At 39.7% G+C, this 20,153-nt stretch overlaps 1 protein-coding gene across 11 annotated transcripts in view; it reads right to left on the bottom strand.

The window, feature by feature from the left end:
- Positions 1-7,797: 7,797 nt before the first annotated feature.
- Positions 7,798-20,153, bottom strand: part of NEK1 (NIMA related kinase 1) — a 44,152-nt gene continuing 31,796 nt past the window's right edge. For 8 of the 11 annotated variants that reach the window (XM_061993040.1, XM_061993043.1, XM_061993045.1 and 5 more), the window contains 12 exons: positions 18,722-18,787; positions 18,408-18,642; positions 17,210-17,362; positions 16,424-16,603; positions 15,724-15,838; positions 15,415-15,494; positions 14,263-14,483; positions 13,409-13,563; positions 12,319-12,530; positions 11,295-11,428; positions 10,891-11,023; positions 7,798-9,161 (listed from right to left, as the gene is read on the bottom strand). In XM_061993040.1, coding sequence (XP_061849024.1) covers positions 9,148-9,161; positions 10,891-11,023; positions 11,295-11,428; positions 12,319-12,530; positions 13,409-13,563; positions 14,263-14,483; positions 15,415-15,494; positions 15,724-15,838; positions 16,424-16,603; positions 17,210-17,362; positions 18,408-18,642; positions 18,722-18,787 — 1,698 coding nt within the window. In that variant the 3' untranslated portion in view covers positions 7,798-9,147. Of the gene's footprint in view, positions 9,162-10,890; positions 11,024-11,294; positions 11,429-12,318; positions 12,531-13,408; positions 13,564-14,262; positions 14,484-15,414; positions 15,495-15,723; positions 15,839-16,423; positions 16,604-17,209; positions 17,363-18,407; positions 18,643-18,721; positions 18,788-20,153 lie in introns of those variants that run through there. The other 3 variants (XM_061993041.1, XM_061993051.1, XM_061993049.1) reach the window with 3 other exon arrangements.

A 20,153-nucleotide genomic window follows, 5' to 3' on the forward strand; every position in this document is an offset into this window, starting at 1 on the left:
GGGAAACATTGTAGTTTTAACCAAAACACCAGGATAATGCAGGAGCAAGCTGTAACTTAATTTTTGGCATTTTTATTTTCAGTTTCCCTAGTGAATACTAGTGAGTGCATGTGAGTGTTTTATAAAATCAGCCCTGATACTTATCCACATACACTGCCATCTAGAAGGAGGCTAGTGCATTATGGCCACTGCAGAAACCTGAACTCACTTTCACTGACTTTAGGAGGATTAAGTCAGAAACAATACTATTTTAATGCTGGGTTTTTTTGTATTTACTTGGCAAATACTCTTGTCAATTTAAAGTCTCCTGTGGGAGGTGTCAAGAGGTCACTTAAATTTTCCTGGGCAAGGGAGGGGGAGAGGTTGAAACCTTGGCCTCCCTGCTGCTTCCTTCAGTGTTTTTCTTCATGTCATTAGTGCTGTATTCTGCACTATTCCCCCAGCTTCCATTAGAAGAGGGAGTGAGTGAATGCAAAAATGTTAGTGAGAAATGGAGGCAAGAAACATAGAGAAGGCTTCCCTGCTGTTTTTTTTGGCTAGTTTGAGGCCTTGGTAAACTCAGTCACAGAAAGTGAGTATAGAATATATTGTCTACTATGCACAAAAAACTCCCAGATGCTTTCAGCACGATTTGGTTGGGGTTTTTTTTCAGCTAATTCTGTTACTCTCCACAGTCTTCTATCCAAGGATCACAAAGCCTTCTGACCTCCCTATTATCTCATGGCAAGGAAATACGGTTCCCTAAGGCTGAAAAAGCATCAGGGTTTGATTTCCAGAAGTGAGGTACCTGCAGTTTCCACAAACATCAGCGTAACTGTGAGTGAGCAACGCAGTGTTTTCAGGCACCACTTCAGGCAGAACTGCAGAACGGAGGGCAGGAGACACCCCACATGTCTCAGGCCTTGTATGCAAGGCTCCTGAATTTGAGCTGAAAGTACCTTTGTACTTTGTTAAAGCTAGTAACTGTAGGGAGGGAGCCGACCTCTTTCATGCTATGGATTAGAGTGATTCCTCTAACTAGCCCACATGGTTCATCATATGACAAAACAGGCAATTTCACAATTACTAGATTTCTTAAACTATTTCATCAGATATTGATCCCATTTTTACCTGCTGTAAGGCAGAATGAAACACCCACGGGGAGTTCTGCCAGCAAGTGAAAACAAGAACAGTGTTAAGTACATACATTATGACTTGATTACTGCAAGATAAATGCTACAGAGCACGCAGCTTTTGCTCCTCAGCAGGCCTATTTCACACTGTGTGTTCATAGAGAAATGTCTCTTACTAACGCTGCACCAGCAGCCTCACGCTATCCTTGACAGTTGAGCTTTTGGAGCTATCATCATCGAGTGGTTTAAGCAATAGCTCCATCTGTTCCAGCCCATCATTCTGGTTGAGGTGTCTTGCGCTGTGGCAGAACACACAGGATGGAGGGTGTGCAGTTCTCCTCAGCCACTGCAGCCCAGGGTCTGGGGACTTGCCTGGAGCGCACCTTCTGAGCAGCCTGGTCAGTGGTGCTGCACTTTATGCAGAAGCATGAGCTGGGGGCAGACGCTGCACTCTGCTCATCCTGGTATTCTCCTATGAGGGGACAGACAGACAGACAGGAACAGGAGCATCTGAGTAGGCCGCAGCAGGGTTGAACTCCAGCTTCCTTGAAGCTTGCAATGTGCCCTTGTGGCCAAGAAGGCCAATGGCATCCTGGGATGCACCAAGAAGAGTGTGGCCAGCAGGTCAATGGAGGTTCTTCTTCTCCCTCTCTACTCTGCCCTGGTGAGGCCTCATCTGGAGTCCTGTGTCCAGTTCTGGGCTCCTCAGCTCAAGAGGGACAGAGAACTTCTGGAGACAGTCCAGCGCAGGGCTATCAAGATGATCAGGGGACTGGAGCATCTTTCATACGAGGAAAGGCTGTGGGAACTGGGGCTGTTTAGTCTGGAGAAGAGGAGACTGACAGGAGATCTTATTAATATTTACAAATATCTAAATGGTGGGTGTCAGGAGATTGGGACATCCCTTTTTTCTATAGTAGCTAGTAACAGGACAAGGGGTAATGGGATGAAGCTGGGACACAAAAAGTTCCATTTAAACATAAGAAAAAACTATTTCGCTGTGAGAGTGATGGAGCAGTGGCACAGGCTGCCCAGGGAGGGTGTGGAGTCTCCTTCTCTGGAGGTCTTCAAGACCTACCTCGACATGTTCCTATGTGACCTGATCTAGGTGAACCTGCTTCTGCAGGGGGGTTGGACTAGATGATCTCTAAAGGTCCCTTCCAACCCTTGCCATTCTATGATTCTGACCATGCTCATCTGTGCTTCGCCAGCAGACGTGTGGCCAGATACTGGTACTTGTAGTGGGAAATCTCTCCAATACTGAACTGAGCAGACTAGCTACTAGTTGTTAGATACTAGTCGTATCGCTGTGTGGTTAACAAAGGTCACAGGCCAGGACTGAACCTCACTCCCTTTCCCAGCTGGCAACACTTCACACCACTGTCCATTAGAGGCACAATTCTCTAGAGAATCTTCCTGGGCAAGAAGGTTGCCCAGTGCAGGGGAAGCAAAGATGATCATCTGAGGAATGGAGGCACTGTAGTGAATTAAGTGAGTACTGTGATTTAAGTTATTCAGGGCACTGTGATCATTAACTGATGTCCTAGAGTCCACAGGGGAACAGGACATACAGTTCAGCGCAGTCAGGCTTTTCAGCAGCTGAAAAAGAAAAGCCAGTATGTCATTAATGGCTAAAAATCACAGTAGGGGTGTTTACTGATGTGGAAGTAATTCTCCATGTACATTTACTACCAGTAAAATACAGATTTACTAAACAAGCCTTTAAAACTGTTAAGCACAAAAAAAACCCCACCCCAACAAACTAATATTTCTCAGAATTGAAAGGGCATAAAGGTATGTCTGGTGCTAAGTCCAGCTTCTCAGTAAAGCTGAAATCTTCATTATTCTATTTCCTTTTACAAAGCTTGAGGAATAAGACTAAAATGCTCCAAACTGCCACAGAAGTTCTCACAACTAACCTCAGGGGGAAAGTCAGCTACGTGCAGTACCGTAATGGCAAGTTAGATGAATTTTGTTACTGTCTTTTAGCCATCTGTATTGAGACTTGTTACAGTCCAACAGAGAGGAAGACAGAGTTTAGAGGAATTGCAGGTTATAGAAAGGAAACTGATTGACCCGTTGAGCAGTAGCCATGTTGGTATATCTCCACAACAGAGAGAGTTCTAGCTCATCATTAGCAGCATCTCAGGTCTTCTGTCTTTTCTATATCTCCACCAAATCAATTGCTTCTTCAGCAAAAGGCCACATGCCTTACTTCTGCAAAACTACTCCCACAGCATTTATGTTTGTTCTAGCAGTAATAAACCAAACAGCGATGAGAACTCTTGACTGCTGATGGGGAGGGCAACAGAGGGGAAAAAGAACATCCCTGAAGCATTGCTTGAGATTTAAAATTCTATGGAGAGAGCAAGAACCATGGAGTTTTTGCCTAAAATTTGAATCCGGGGAATTTTTATCCTGTGTTGAGGTTACAGCAGAAATGCATACTTGATCCTTTCCCCTGGAGAAGAGATTACTGTCAGGACCATCTGCAGGATACAGCAAGATTTAGGGTATGTCAAAGACCTGCTGATGGTTCCATTATCCTCAGAGCATGTCTGCATCAGCTTGAGCCACAGTGCTATTTAAAGCCAAACTGTATTTTCTCCTGGCTGGCTGTAGTCCCTGAGGGAACATCTGTCAGCCAAGTAGAAGTGACTCATGCAATGCCCCAGCCTCACGCTTGATACACTCAATCTCAGGGATGAGTTGGGAAAGAACTGTCACGGCCATCTTGAAACAAAGCACATGCTGCCTCGCTGGAGTTGTCCCACTGTGCAACTCGACAGGTTTTGGCTTTAGTTGTGCAGTTAATGTACAAAAACTCTCCAAGTCTGTGGCTCCGTGAGTTTTTTTTTCAAGTGTATCATTAAAATAGAGAGTTAATGGAATTAGCTAAATCTTGGTTTAAAAATGTCTTGGAAATAAAATTTGGAAGAGCGCACCAGACCAGAGGTGCTGAAGGCAGCAATTTAGCAGGAGCAGATGAACTCCTATATACGTATCTTAGAAGTAACTACAAATTAATATATCTTTATGGAAGCAGTTCAATTAAGGTTTTAATTGCCAAGGAAGAGTTTTTAAGACTCTTGCACAAGCCAACCATTCAAAGTGCCACTATGTGAACTGACAAACTCATCAGCTCAGCTGGAAAACATATCAACTTGGAAATGCATTTGAAACGTGCATTGCATTAACCAATTTAATTTAGAGAAGCTGCTCTTCACGGATTTTAAAATTAGTACTTAAAACCCTGCAAATTGCTCCATCTCAACCACTGTGACAAAAACGGCAGAAAGAAATGTTCTTAGAATGGTAACCATTGGTGTCTGCTTTACGCTAAATTTGAGTCTACATGGCTCATGAATTAACAACTAATTGTGAAGGAAAATGTTTAAAACGATTACAAAAAATCCCATTTCTCTATTTGTGTTTGGTTTACCACCGTTACTAAAACGCAGCAGACTCTAGCTTCATCTGAGCCTTGAAGAGGTGCTTTTAGAGGAGAGAGAAAAGTCAAACCAGTCCGTTAGCCTGGGGCACGCTTATACCCCATGCTCTGGCCGAGGGGAAGATTGATACAGAGTCCAACCATACGCAACATCATAACCACGCTAAAAGCGTCACCTTGCGTTTTATTTACATTTGCATCTAGTCGTCTGGGGAAAGGCCCCAGCGTGCCACGCTCCTGTCCCCCACAGAAAGAGCTGGAAGAGTTGTGACACTGACACCAGCTGAGGAACTGCACTCCATCTAAACGCTGGTTACCCGATTCACCAACTTCTACGTATTTGTCCATGCTTCAGCTGTGTGAGCGACCTGCGAACAACACAGCTGTGTAAGCAGGGCAGACACGTCCGCCCCGTGCTTTGAGAGCTGCCCTGTGACACACCTCGCAGGCTGCTGGCCCCTGGCACTGCTGCCAACCCTGGTTGAGCTTTGTTTCAACCAGCCCTTCGCTTCCCAGACCACAGAAATGTTAGTGATCAGATTGGGCTCACACTGCCCCATCAGGTAATACGTTTTTCTGAAGTATCTTCTAATAGTAACTTTAAATACATGTAGTTCAGCAAACTGAGCAAAAGCCTCTTCAGATTCAGTTCTTTTCAAAAGATGCCAGGCACCGACGCTCAGGGCAGGAGGCTGCCGTTCCCAATCAGCTCCAAACTAAGCCACGCAGCAGTCAAGACTCCCCCCCACTCCCTATCCCCCATGTAGATACCTCAGCCCAGCCTAGCTGCAGGGCCTTTCCTCCTCCCTGTTGCAGGTCCCACAACTGCGGCACACGGACACCTCTGTACCCACAGAGGTAGGAAGGGGTTGGCTTTTTGGGGGCAGGAGAGAGGTGTAGCTATGGGGTTGAGGGGGTGGTGAGTGATGGGTTTTGGGGTTTAAGGTTCCTCCTTTGAACTATGTTTAGCTTCAGGAGTCAAGAAGAAAGACTGAGGACATGAACGTAAGGTGGAATAAGTTACAGTCTATGTTTTGTGCCTAAAATACCAGCTATATGCCAGTTTGTTACTTGGATCACAATAGAAAAATTGTGATTATGTCACAGTCACTATCACATGCCAAGCACTCATTTCAGTAAGTTATTACCTTGAGACCAATACCTCATCCTTAACTCATATTGTCGTCAGTGTTGTTTATAGTGTACATTAAATAAGGATTTACAATTTCACATGAAAGTATTTCTTTGTCAGACACACTTACAAATTAGCTCTTGAGGGATTTCAAGGCTATCCCACAGCGTGGGGCAGGTTTGAAGGTTATTCCTGAAAAGCTGTGCACAATTGACACCTGTTTTTGAAATCAATTGATAAAATGCCACTGTCTGTAAAGCTTGAAGTCTGCAGATTGCATCCATTTTTCTTACCAGAAGCAAGCCAGCACCCTGCCCAAGTAATGCAGAATGTCAAGAATGAGATGACGGCCCTTTGAAAAGAACAGCCCCAACCCTTAACTTCAGTAAGGCTGCATCACCCTGAGGAAATTCAAAACCCGAGAGCACAGGCTACACCTGTTGGTGTGTTCCCTTTTCCATATGCTAGACTGTAGTGGGTCTGGGATGGTAGCGGTTTTCCACAGCAGCTCTTTCAGTGCTGTGCTTACTGTTGATATCAATATTATGACTACTACTCACACAGCATCAGGGCTGTCCCTCCAGCATTCCTTCCCCCACCTTCACCAATAGCTGTGGGTGGGCACAATCTTGGGAGGGACCATGGCCAGAACAGCTGACCCAGGCTGACCAAGGAGATATTCCAAACCATATGATGTCAGCTCAGTAATATAAACTGGGGGAGAGGAGCAGGGAGGGGAGGCGAGATTCATTTCTGGCCTTCCCAAAGCAACCGCTACGCGTACTGCAGCCCTGCTTCTCGGGAGGTGGCCGGACATCGCTGCTGATGGGAAGTAGAGAGTAACAGCTTTATCTGCTTTTGCTTTGCTTCCCGCACGTGCGGCTTTGCTGTTTGTTTATTAAACTGCTGTTATCTCAGCCCACGAGACTCCCATCTTATTTTCTCCCCTTCCCTGGCTTGCTGAGGAGGTGGGGGATAGAGCGGTGTGGTGGGCACCTGGCATCCAGCCAGGCTCAAACCACCACAGCCTTTTGGCACCCGAACAGGGATAAGATAATAGCCTTTCACTTCAGCAAACTGACTCACCTTCTCCTTCAGTGGCCTCAACAACTTGTCGTGTAAGACGCCAGACAGCAGCTTTCCACTTACAATGATTTCCTACCATGCAGCAGGATCCATCAGTAAACAAAGCATAATGCCTCTCATCTTCTGACAGTTCATTATATGGTGGTGCCTCTTGGGCGTGAGCTACTTCCTCAGGCAATGCTCCAAAATCTCTGCCTTCTGGCCAGTCCACGATCTCTTCAGGATTCCTGCGCGACTAGATTTCCCCAGCCGAGATTGTTGTGTAATCAACGCCATCCAACTAGCTCTAGAGATTGCAGAACAAGAGAAGTGGCCAGTACCCTATCTTTATACCAACTCCTGGATGGTGACTAATGCCCTGTGGGGATGGCTACAGCAACTGAAGAAGACCAACTGGCAGTGGAGGCGTAAACCCATCTGGGCTGCTGCATTATGGCAAGACATTGCTGCTCCGGTGGAAATCAATCAGCCAGGGTCAAACTACCACACTGACCTATCTTCTTTTAAATGTGAAGAGTCTGGTCCTCCCTTCCCCACAAAGGTGGGCAAGGTCTGATAGGAGAAGCAAACCTGAAAAAGGAAAATCACGTTGATTCATTCTTTAATAAAGGCTTTAGAGTGAACTTGCAAAACGTTGAGGACCATGTAGCTCATAAGAGTCGCCTCTCTGAACAGATTATTCAGCAGTGACACGGGGAATGGAGGAAGAGCAGCCCAGTGAGAAGCCCCAACATTTACTGTGCTAAGTTAAAGAGGAAAAAGAAAGGAAGGGGAAGGCTAAGAGAATCAGCACAGGTTAGAACCAGCATCCTTTCCAGCAATGATCATACCTTCTCCTCGGACAAAGCAAGAGGTGGTTATCAAGTACAGAAAGACATTTAGAAAAGAAAATCATGTGCTAAAAGCATTAATGATCATTAGTTTTATTCCCATTGCAGGTTCCCAGGATATAGCTGAAACAGAGTGAGTTCGGCCTGCCTTTAGGAATTGGATATGTTTGAAAAAAATCCCAACACTTTTCAGTGGGCAAAACTTTAATAACAACACATTAAAACAATTATACAAAAATCATGTACATATTTTGACAGTTCTAAATAATATATATAATTTGATTTTACTTTGTGAAAAAGTAACTTTTGACAGTTTTAGATTGTGACTGGCTGCAGCTGAAAAAAAATTATCTATTTTTCTCAATAGGGCAGATGGAAATTTGACAGTTCATCAAATTTGTAACAAGATACTTACTGCCTGGGTAAGCCAATAAAGCTGTTCCAGAGATGAGAGGTGGAAAAAGCAGCGTACCTAACGTCTGCCCAGCATCGTCCTGCTTTGAGAAGAGGAACCAGACTACTAGGGCAGAAGGAACCCGTTTTTTTGGTTTTGTTTTTTTTTTTTTTTTTTTACTGGCTGGTGGAAATCAAGCTACAAGACATGTGTCAAAAGATGTAATACTTTTCATCACACTTGGGCCTCCAATTATTTAGTTCCCCCCCCTTCAATTCATGAGCATACGACATTATCATTGACCAGATTACAAAATTCAAAAGAACTAAACACTTGAGATTTTTGGAAGGGGTTGGGGAAAAGGAAGAAAAAAAAAATACTGGGAAAGAAGTATTTTAGCTCCAAATGAACTTTGCAATCTCAAAAAACCCCAGACATCTCACTGAAGTACCGGTTTGCCTTCATTTAGAAACACCGTTAAGATGGTATTTCAGATGACACTGGTTAAAAAGTGACAGAAGCCTCCAGCTTTAAAATACAGTCGTTTTTCTATCAAGAATTGAAATACTCAAACTGGACCACTAAATTAATATGCTATTAAAACACAGCCACAGGGGTCAATAAAAATTAAGTAATTTCTGTCAGTGTAAAGAGAGACTGTTTTAAATGTGGAAGTGAACAGCTACATGTGAGTACCTCCACACCACAGTACCACTTTCGATTGCTTAACCATCCCAGCCAGCTATCAGTACGGCAGAGATGCCATTTGACATCACAGGTCTCACTTCTGTATCAGAATACCTACAGGTATTCCTTTCTGTATTTCTTTTGGAATTTGAAAGATTATAGGTATGGGTTTTGGGTTTTTTTTTGTTTCGTTTTTAGGGTTTTTTTTGGTTTTGCTTTTAAATTTTGGGCATCTAATATTTAATGAATGCATATGCAAGTACACACAAGGGAAGTTTATCAGTATCTCAGCTTTAAAAGGCATGTTTTTCCTCTTTTTCATACAATCAATATTCTTCTCTGAAGTCTTGCTTCTCCTGCCCCATGTTACATTCTCCACTGTAATTTGTTATTCAGCCGTGCAGACTTCAAACACCAATCCCTAGTACAGCATTAAGGAATTTCCTGAGTCGGGTTTATTCATCATTATCTGTGAAAAGCAAGAGAGGGGGAGACGGAGGGTGAAAGGTGCAAAAACAACACGCACACACTAAATCAAGCTGGGCTCACAAAACAAACTAGCAACCACAATTCAGTGAATCCTTGTGTTACTGCTTAAAAAAATCAGTCACCGATGAGGTCAGTTACCAAAACTGCCTTCAAAGCTCTATGTGTACAAATATTGAACAACACGTCATCTTTCTTGGATTAGTGACTTGAAGATAGTTTCATCTCAGGTGGCCTGCCCGCGCTTCAGTTAGAACAATTCTCTTAGTAAAAAGCAATACAGATTTTTCCCTAACATTTCTGAGACAGAAAAATGTGCTTCTGACTGTCACTTGTCCTCTACTCACACTTACTAGCAAAGGATCTTTTATTTAAATATCTGAAACAAACTACTTCAAATGTAGTTCTTTATGTACTACATGTATTTTAAGTGTCTGAAATGTCAAGAACTATTTTTCTTTACATTTTTGTAAGCCACGACAGACTTGTAAGATACAGAATTAGAACTGAAGCTATTAAAAATAGCCATTTGTTAATCATCATTTTGCAGGATGAAAGTCAGCTCATTTTAATAGGATTAACGCAGACAACAGCTTACAATTTGTATGCCAACATTTCAGCAGATTGTCAGTTAAGCCTTTTAGTATTTGTTTTAAAATATTCTCAAGGCAGAGTGGCAAGTCAAAAAAACCCAACTGCTAACACTGTAGTTACCCATTTTCTTCTTGTTCTATATTGTCAGTCCTTTGTACACTTGAAAAATGAACTACTAAAAGGTATCTTTCCATCTCTGTCATTAAATCAAATTGTGATTGAAAATATACGTTTCAGACACTTTTCTGTCATACTTTTATAACACAGCATGAAATAAGCCACAGTACTGGTTATTCTGACTGAGTGGTTTTGTATCAGTAGCAAAAAAAAAGGGAAAATGTCCCACATATTAGAAATTTTTAAAAAGATCCCATGTTTTTAAAACTACTGTAAGACTTTTTCCCACCAAGCATTTACATATAAAAGCTGCAGAAAGCTGTAATCTTGTTTGACCCTTTATTTGCTGCTATTGCAACACGTTTGTAAAAGAATTTAAAAGATCCAGACAGCCGATGCTGGTTAACATGCATTAGCATATTTTTTCAAAACTGAAATGCATCAAGTAGTGACCAGCACACACATTTCTAAAGCTAATATATAATGCTTTCTATTTCTGTAAAAATAACGGAGAATTTTTTTTCCCCTCCAGTGCAGGCTTCCATTGGAAATCTAAAATTAGATCACTGCAGTTAAATTTTTGACACAAGAGGAAAAAAAATCCCAAACTCATTTCTCATTGATAGTGGTCTGTGTGATATTTCACAGAGTGACACTGAAAGATCTAGGAAATATCCATCTGTCCAGTGCTCTGTGCTAAGTTAGGCAGGGCTCCCAAGCAAGATAAATTCTCTTCAAGTGTTACTGAGACACCTGAAAATGAAGATGGATGGCACCTCCACATCCAGTTCTTGTGAAAAATGTCAATTATCAGATAAAGAGTCACACAAAATTTTCTTTTCACAAAAGCAGTGATACTGTAACCCATTAAAAAAAATTATCAATGTAGGCAGTGGCTCTAACAAAGCACAGATAAGTTTTAGAAGCATATCAAAACCTAGCATCCGTGACCAAGGAAGGCAATAAGACAAACCACAATTGCCAGGATAGAGTGAGATTACCTTCTTGGTAGGCCCCATCTGCCATTACCAGGTGAAGTATTTTGGCATACAGGTGTTTATGTTCATTTCCAAGAATAGTCTGAACTATGGTTGAACAAATATCAATGTTTTCATCTTCGTCTTCATGTATAGCCTGGGAGAAAGAACAGTCCGTGTTGCTAAAATTAAAATGGGTATACAATTAAATAGTTCAAATTTATTAGAAGTAATTCACGGGTAAACCCAAAGTTTTCCACTTGAATCCACTGGCATGGCATTTTCACTTTTAATATTTTAGTGTGTTGAAACAGAATAAAAGACTAAAGAAAAATTCTAGTCACACAACGCAATTAGTTACTGGCACAGTGAACAGCCCTGGGTCCTTGCTTTTGAAAGCATTTTCCACTTGAGGTTATTTCACAAACCTTTATTTTCTCGTAAACTTCAATGAATTTATCAAAGCCTATTTCCTGCTCCAGGTTATATCTCAGCTCTTCCAAATGGCTGAAGATACTATCACATTCTTCATATTCACTGTGAATCTCTCCATCACTATTATCTAGAAAGAAAGGAAGAAAACAACAGTAAAACACCCTCAGTTTTCCTACATTCTTAATGTTGTTTCTCTGTCCCTGAACTTGATATCCACCCAGACCTCTAAGTGTAATGAAAGCAGGTAAGCTCAGGAGTGCTAGACAATGCTAGCAGACTTCAATAAATAAACATAAGTTTGTTTTACCTTAAAATAGTTATTGTAATGTATTATACATATATCTTACAAAAGCTATCTTTTAGTTACTCATTTTCTACATCTTTCTGCACCTATATTTCTAAGTGCACTTTATTTTACAACAGCAGCAAAACTCTTGTATTTCTAACAATTTCAAAAACAGAACAGAGACTTCAAGACACCACTGTATACGACTAATTCAAAAATAGCAAAGGCAATAATACGTTTTTCTGTCTCATTTTCAGTTTGACTGCATTAATAGCTATTTTGGGCTAAGGATAAGGTTAATAACTTCATGTGCCTTTTGATTGGCTGTTAAATGACTTAATTGTAATGTAAGCTGGATCCCAGATACTCCAGTCATGTCAATTGCTATTTCTTTCTCATTCTTACACCACAGTCTTGAATTATTCAAAAGATACAACATGCACAGGCTTTGATCTTCCCTGAAGACAAGTTTTAGACTAGAGGAAAAAAAATAACTTACTCTCACTGCCTAACAAACGGTCAGCATTGACTTTGCAAACCTGAATGCTGCTCAGATGTTGACCTTAACATTCAGAAAGTCTAAATGTTATTTGTTCTTTTACAATCTTTTTTATAAGAACTATTAATTAGAGCTTTGTTTCATTTTAAGTATCCAATGAAAAAACATTCTTCTGGTTTGAATTGTTGACATCAATAAATAACTTATAAAACAGGTATAATAGAAATTATACCTGACTGCCATTCTTCGTTAAGTGCACTTTCACTGCTGGGGTTATTTTCATCTCCTTCATCCAGCTCTGTACCATTTGTTATGCATTCAATGACATTAGCCTTTAAAGTAGACTCCTCCTCTTCACTGAATTCCTCACTAGGCTGCTCCCTAAGCAACTGTTCCATTGAGGCCTGGAGTTCCTGCAAATCTGTATCTGTCTCCCCAAACATACTAAAAGAAAGTGATAGATACATAATTAATACTTTACATGACAAACCCTGTAGGAAGAGCTCATTTCTTTTGTTAAGCCAACAAACTGGAAAGCCAATGTGGCTGAAGGAAAAGGAAAAAAAGGAATATTTGCATCCTCAGTCCAAGATGACTACAGCACTGATTCTATTACATTATAAAAGATATGGGGAACAAAGATTAACTAAACTGATACCAGATTGTTCCACAATAAGATGATGTCAGGTCCTCAATTCAGCTTTACTTGTAAGGCAATTTCCAAATATTTCTATTTGTGCACTATTATAAAACCCTGGCAAGTGTAACATTTCCAATCTAGCTAAAAATATGTCTGGAGCAAAAAGAGATCCAGATCTCATCAGAATACATACAACAGATGACCTTATTCCTGAAGACTACTCCAGCTCCAGGGAACAGTCAAGAGGCAGGGTCAGATTTTGAAGCCTCTGAAAGAATTTGGGGGACCTGAAGGACATCACAGTCTAAGAGTACAGAAGACAAATGAGCAAGATATTCAGAACATTAAAAACCTGAAAATATTAAAGAAATCTTGATTCCTAGAAAAGCAGCAGCTGTCAATTTTGATCTGCTCTGGCAGAATGCAAGGTGCAGAAGCTGAGCTGAGTAGCATCTTGATGGAGTTTGGAAAGGAAATGCAGACAGCTATGGTAAAAGCACTACATCTCACTAGCATCTCAGTTCTTGGGAACAGGACTCAAAGTAAATGGTTATTCAATACCAGATTTTTAACATTTAGGTAAAAACTTCATGCTGGTATACTGTGTATAATCATTAGTTTTTAACCAAAAATACTCATCTAAGATGCCTGTTGAAATACTTGATAAACTGGATTCACTCACATATCCTCAGAATCAGAGGGTCCTTCTTTGGCTTGCTCATCTTCCATATCATCTATTTCAAGATTCTGTTGATGCTGCACATCTGCTACACTGGGAACATCAACTAAAGTTCTGTACAGTTTGTAAAGGTCTGGGAGTGAACACGTTCTCAACATCTGCAAAAGTATAAAAAGCATGTTTGGTAAGAACACTAAAGATACTTCTAGGCAAGTATTGTAGATAATTTGAGAAGTCTGATTCATCTACTAGTTCCACAGCTATTCTTAAAACACTTTAAATTCATATAAAAATTACATTCCACCATTCTTTGCTCATTTCACAGACTGTGAGCAGGCACTCAACCCTACGTAGGTGGTCAGGAAACACCTTCAAGAAGCAGTTAGTTCCATTCACTCTTCTTCAGTATTGCTGTTTCATAGCCAGAACCTGTACTAGCTGGTTAAATCCTACAGGAGAAAACCCAATTCACTTGGTTGCCAGAAACGACGAGGTAACTTTGGTGACCTGTTCAGTGTTTGTGTTGATCATGGCAAGGAAGTGATAAGTCTGCACAAAAGGGAGGAAGCAGGTAGGGGAAGTTAGGAACTTCCTCATGAACTCCCTCAGTTATGTCTCAGAGAAGTGGTGCCATCCCTCCACAAACACTTGGACACTGAATGGTGAAACCAGAGACTTACTGCTGCACGAGTCCTGCTAAACACAGTGCAGGCATACTGCAGAGGAGACATGGCTATACAAATAAAAACATCTGCTGAAGTGGTTATGATATCTGCTCTGGCCTCATTCAGCCTGAATAAGAGAATCAGAATAATATTCCTATAAAAGCAGCATTCCTTTTTTTTTTTTGAACTTGCCTTTGGATCGTTTGCATCAAAAAGCCCTGTAGAAAGTCCAATCAACAATGAATTTTTGCCTTTACTTTTTGCTGGTGATATGGAACGTGAACGAGGTACAAAAGGCTCTTCCTGTGAAGACTGAGCTGACAGAACTGGTGAGGCTGTTGTTGGTACAACTGTGGGCTGTATCACCCTCTGGAACAAGGGTTCAGGTTGCAGAGAGTCACTGGAACAAGTTTCTGATGTAGTAAAAGAAAGTCTGTTACAAATCTAAACAGATTAAAATCGCCAAGCTCTTAAGCTAAAGGTAACTGAAGTAAGTAAAACTAACTCATTTCTATTTTCCATAGATAGCACTGTGGAAGTACTAATATCTCTTTTGATTATTTTAGTAAATACACTATAATGTGAAATTATTTCATTTTAATTTTTTGAGCCTCAGCTACAGCCTGCTCTGTTCTCGTGCCTTCTGATTTCTTGTTATCCAGTCCATGCCTGAAAATTATGTTGTCATCCATTTTCATCTGTTGCTTCTTGCCCTGTACTGGACTTCTCCAAAGCTACCTTAATATAATTCACCCAAACACTGGAAACAAAATGCTCAGTTCGCCCATAAATAGATGCAACAGTATCATCAATGATACTTGACAGTATTGCCAATGTATTTTCTATTCCACTGTAAAATAGGCAGACCTTCTGAAGCTACTTCAAAGGCCTCCAAAAGCAAGTAATTCTTCTGTGCAATCAAGACAAAAGATTATAATTAGCAGCTGCTTAAAACACTTTTTAATCCAAGCTTCAAAGCAATAACACCTTTAAACAAAGAAGCACTTTAAAGTAAATAATTAGATTTTGTAACACTTCAAATAGTAATTTTAAAAGGTTATAACATCCAGAAACTTGACATTCACTTTTAAGCATCAGCATGGGGCATAGCCCTGTTCATCTATACATAACGTAGCTTCCTTGTTATGTGTTTTCTTCCAAAGTGGCAAAAATAACATCCACAATTTTCTTCTTGATCCATCAGAAATTTGCTTTTTAGAAGCATGAACTAAAAAAGAAAATGGAAATAGAAAGGCTGCTCTTTTGGGGTTAGCAAAGAAGTGAGAAGGGATGACTCAAGTATCCCATACTGCCAGCTGCAATAAACAAGAGACTTTGACTGACCAGGAGCTTCCTTTTGTGGCTGCACCTTGTCAAGCACTGGTTTCTCAGAAGCTGCCTCATTTCTTCTGTCATGTTGTGCCCTATTATAAAATACCACAGCCAGGAGGAACACCATGTAAAAACAATCATTAGACTACTGAAAAAAAATCACCAAGCACAGTACAACTAATGTGGCAGACACGCAATGAAGCCTTTATCTAAGCTTAACATTTTAGCTGATGTTCCTACTATGATGATATGATGATTCTACTCCATTAAAGATAGTTGTCTGAACTGGAGAGAAGAGGATCTGAAGAAGAGAATACTTACTTGGGCTCTTTCTCTTTTACCCACACTTCATTTACATTGACAGGAAATTCCTTACTCTGGTGCTTTTTATCTTCTTCTGTTTCTTCCAAGATCTCTGCTTCCAAATCATCAGGCTCTAAAATTAATTAATTAATTAAAGTAAAATTAATTAAGTAATTTATCTCATTAAAAATTAATCCCAAACAGAAAGACAGGTCACTATCCATCTTAAGATTACAGTTAAATCCTTCAGCTTTAATAGTTTCCTGCATTTTGCAGAAAAAACTAAGGTTTCGTAGCCCCAGAGCTAAAAGTTTGTTTCCAATACAAGAAAAGTATCTTACAGTCCCAAATAACTCAATTTTCTGAAAACCTCACCAGCATTTCCCCTACGTCAGCAGGGTGCTGATATCATGCAGGGGAATAGATTTTAGCACAGCTGATGGTGAACAACAAACAAAAAAAACCACCACCACCAAATTTGAAACGTTTAAGAATTCTATTTTAAAGAGTTTTCTACCAGCACACAAAAAGGGTTCTCAGAAATCTACAAAATATGTTAGTGTGTCAAATTAAAACACAGAAACCACTTGGCCCTACCTAAAAAGCACTGATAAAAAATGCATATTACTTATGGGAAGATATAAAGTATACAGGATCGTTACTTCCCTTATGGAACTGGAAAACAGACTGTAATCAGAATTACAACAAAATGACTTACCATCCAGTAGAACGGGTTTGCTCTGCACCTGGGTAGGTCCCATTCTTTGAGATTCTTTCAGTATAGTCACATCAGACTCTGTGACACCAACTGGTAACAATGACTGAGCTCCGATAGTAGGAAAGGCTTTCTCTTCCTTCTCCTCTGATGAGGACTGATGATCTTCAAGTTCTGCAGTACCTAACTCAAAATTATTGTACTATTTGATACTGTTAGACAATAAACTACAAGCTGAGAATTTCTGTTGCTTTAAAGAAAAGTTTGCATGCTTTTATTGTAGCTGCTATGACTAGAAAAGTCAGAAATACTAAAATTTGATTTTTACTTGCTATGTTATCATTAGTACAAGTTTATACTTGGAATAAAGAGAAATCCTTTTGTCCTAGGAAAGGGCTAGAAAAAATTCCACTGGTATGGTAAGTCACATACATACTAACAAGGAGGTTGCACAACCCATCTAATACAATATTCAGTTGACAACAATCTTTTAAAAAGCGGATTTGCTTCTATTAAGAAGCAAAGTCCAAGACTTTCCAATGAAATTAAGAGCCTTCTCTTTCTGCACATCCTGCTTAGTTTCTTACCACTTCACAGAACTTGTAATGTTTTAGTATCTTCCAATATCACCTCGTTCTGACATTTAGAATTGAGGTAACACCCAGAAGCAGAAAGCAAGGGTGAGGTCAGAATATGCTTCTATGACTTCAACATGGTTTTCAGTAGAGAAAACTGGCAATCTGTCACTTCCTACACTTGCAGTGCAGATAATTTAACCGCTGAACTTACCATTTATTACATCTAGCTCTTCAAGTAAGTCAGTTTGCAGCTGCAACTCTGCCTCTCCTAGGATCTTCAGGACTGAATCAGTTGGGCTTTTGCCCCAGACTTTCCTGTGGGGTTCACCCATATCTAACCTAATTACTTCCCCCAGAGTTTGACCTGTTAGGACAGAAGCATAAATACAGAAACTTTTGGAAATCAGAAACTTTTATTCACTTTCTATAAAATAAGCAAACAACCAACCTCTACAAAACTTAAAGCTACAATGCTACAAATCCAGAGTTTTTCTTCTGCCAATTCCATTTAATAATAGAAGTTTAGAGTTATTAACAATGCCAGTTAACACCTGCAACACATAGCAGCATGAGACCTTTTCAGCAATTCAGGCACTTCAGCAAGAAAATGGTATGAGAAATGTTTAGAACTGGTATGAGATGGTCTTAACTTTACCTGAAATAGGAAACTAGAAAGTCTCTTGTCCTGCTATCCTTTGACATTTGCTTCTGTTATTTTTCGCTCCGAGGAAAACAGAGGATATAAAGCAACAAAGAAGAATAGAGCAAAAGAAGTTTCTTGAGCTTCTAAACATCCTAGCTGCGTAACACTACGATGCTATGAAGTAAGTGTGTCACATTCTCAATGATAATTTATTTCTAAAATGTGAAACAGACTCTCAATAAAACACACTGAAACCAGGAAAAAGGTCTTCCATCCAAAAGACCAGAGAAAGTCGACAGAACATTTGAAAAGGCAGGTTTGATATGAAAAAAGAAAAAAGCTGAGAAGGGTACAATAAAAGTAACAAATATAAATTGACAAAACTCCCTTTTTATTGTTCTACTGATAGCATAAAGTATCTTAAAATTAAATAAGAAATTTTTATGTATCTTAAGTGGTTTTCATTCTTTCTGTTAAATTAGTGCCTGTTTAAAAGATGCACACAAAGAAAGTAACCATGTGTTTAATTAGGTTTAATTGACTCTTTGTTGAAATTCAGAATTTGTTGAATCTCCTGCAGGCCACTTACTCAGCCTGTGCCTTATTCCTTATCTTAGCCAATATATAACCACCTGGTTTTTAGGAGGCAGATGGCATGCAACTGATAACAAGACAATAATATTAAAGAGTATTTATTTTATAGAAAACAGACACTACATTTGGTCAATTGATTTACTAATATCATGGTGGCAATGAAAGTACTTACCGTCTGTTCCAGAGAGAGAATCTTCCATTGATAACTGAGCTAGAGGAACTACCAACTCAGATGCTCCAGATTCCCATTTTTTGCGATCTCCTACAAGTGGATGGTCATCTTCTTGTTGCTCCTTACCATCTTCAGACCCAGCTGATTCAGAGATATTTTTACATTCCTTTTTTCCTTTCTCATCCTCCTGAGCTTTAAGGTTTTGATTTAATCTTCTCAGTATTTCTCGTTTATTCTGAAATAAGGGCCAATACATATCACTTAAGAGTACTTAAGACAAAAAACTAAATGAAACCAAAAACAATTTGACATACTTGCATTGCAAAATCTGGCTTTTTTATTTCCTCCTCAGCTTCCTGGATAGGAGTTACATTTTCGTCCTTTAAATCCAAGCAACATGAAATACAATGCAGAAGAATAGGTCAAAAAAGAAGGTCTTGAGAATACCAATATATGTAATAGTGAAAAATCACCTCTAAACCCCTTTCTCATTGACAAATGCAAACAGATTGAAACAGGATTTATGATATTTCTGTTTCTATGGGACTTCCCAAAGCCAGAATTTCAAGTGCAACTTCCACCTTGGAACTGTTCACTATCTGAAACTGTTGAGCAGATGAATCGGGCTCAGCTTAAGTAGACAAGTGAAAGTTCAGAGCACAAAACATGTAGAGATAAAGCTTGATGAGACCTCTACAGCAAAATACCACCAAATTTCAATGTTAGAAATGAGTGATTCTAAAAGAGTACAAAATAGTGGCAAGGACAGACTCAAGGAGCAACTGTAAAGAAAAGGAGAAGGGAGAAGAGACAACTTTAGTGATATTTGAAATGATGAAACTAAAAATTAAAGGAAAAAATGTAGAACTTATAATATTCATGTACAAGGCTTGACTTCTCCAATTCCAAATGCTCTGTGTGTCATATTTTAGTTATAGTTACCATTTTGCATTACTCTAAGAAACTATCCATGCGGAAAAAAGTGTGCTAATTATTTAAGTATTTGTCAGAACAAGATTTGTTATTTTTTTCCAGCTATTAACTAACCTTATTCAGTGTATTACATTTTAGATTCACTGTTTAGCTAAGTTTCACCATCTTCCTTTAAGCATAGCCTTCAGGGGTTGTTTACAGTAAACAATCAATCTCCCAATAGACTGAAATGTAGAAGTAGCTTTGGTAAAACCACAAAAGTTATCATTTGTATGCTCAGTCTCACAATTGTTACTTAAATCAAATGGTGGTAGTCCATGTGAACATGTAAGCCTTTATAGTATTCAGGATCCAATATCACAGAAAACAGAAATCAGGAAGCCTCTAATACTGTTTTAGACCGCAAGAACAGACCATACTACCAGATTTAAGTGTCTGAAACTTGATATTCTCTGTTAAACTCAGATGATACTTTCAAACTCACTGAAAACAAGAATTAACATAAAATTGTCCTATCATTCAAATTTTATTTTCTCACTTCTACCAGGTTAAAAGCTACATCAGCCTTCAAGCGGCTGATGGAAATGCTGGCTAATTCATCTCCTCTTCACCAATCATGACTGCTTTGATCAAAATTGGAATTGCAGCCTAGGGTTCACCATAAGCCATTTTGTTTCGAACTGACTGAATTAGAATTTCAGTGTGCAGATGTATTTCAATAGCTTCCAAAATTCAGTTTCTTTTTACCTCACCTCCCCGCCAACAAAAAGCAAGAAGAAAGCTACTGTTTTCCACCTAACACTATACATGCTT

This window comes from Colius striatus, chromosome 3, assembly GCF_028858725.1.
Source record: "Colius striatus isolate bColStr4 chromosome 3, bColStr4.1.hap1, whole genome shotgun sequence".
In the NCBI taxonomy this organism is placed as follows: Eukaryota; Metazoa; Chordata; class Aves; order Coliiformes; family Coliidae; genus Colius; species Colius striatus.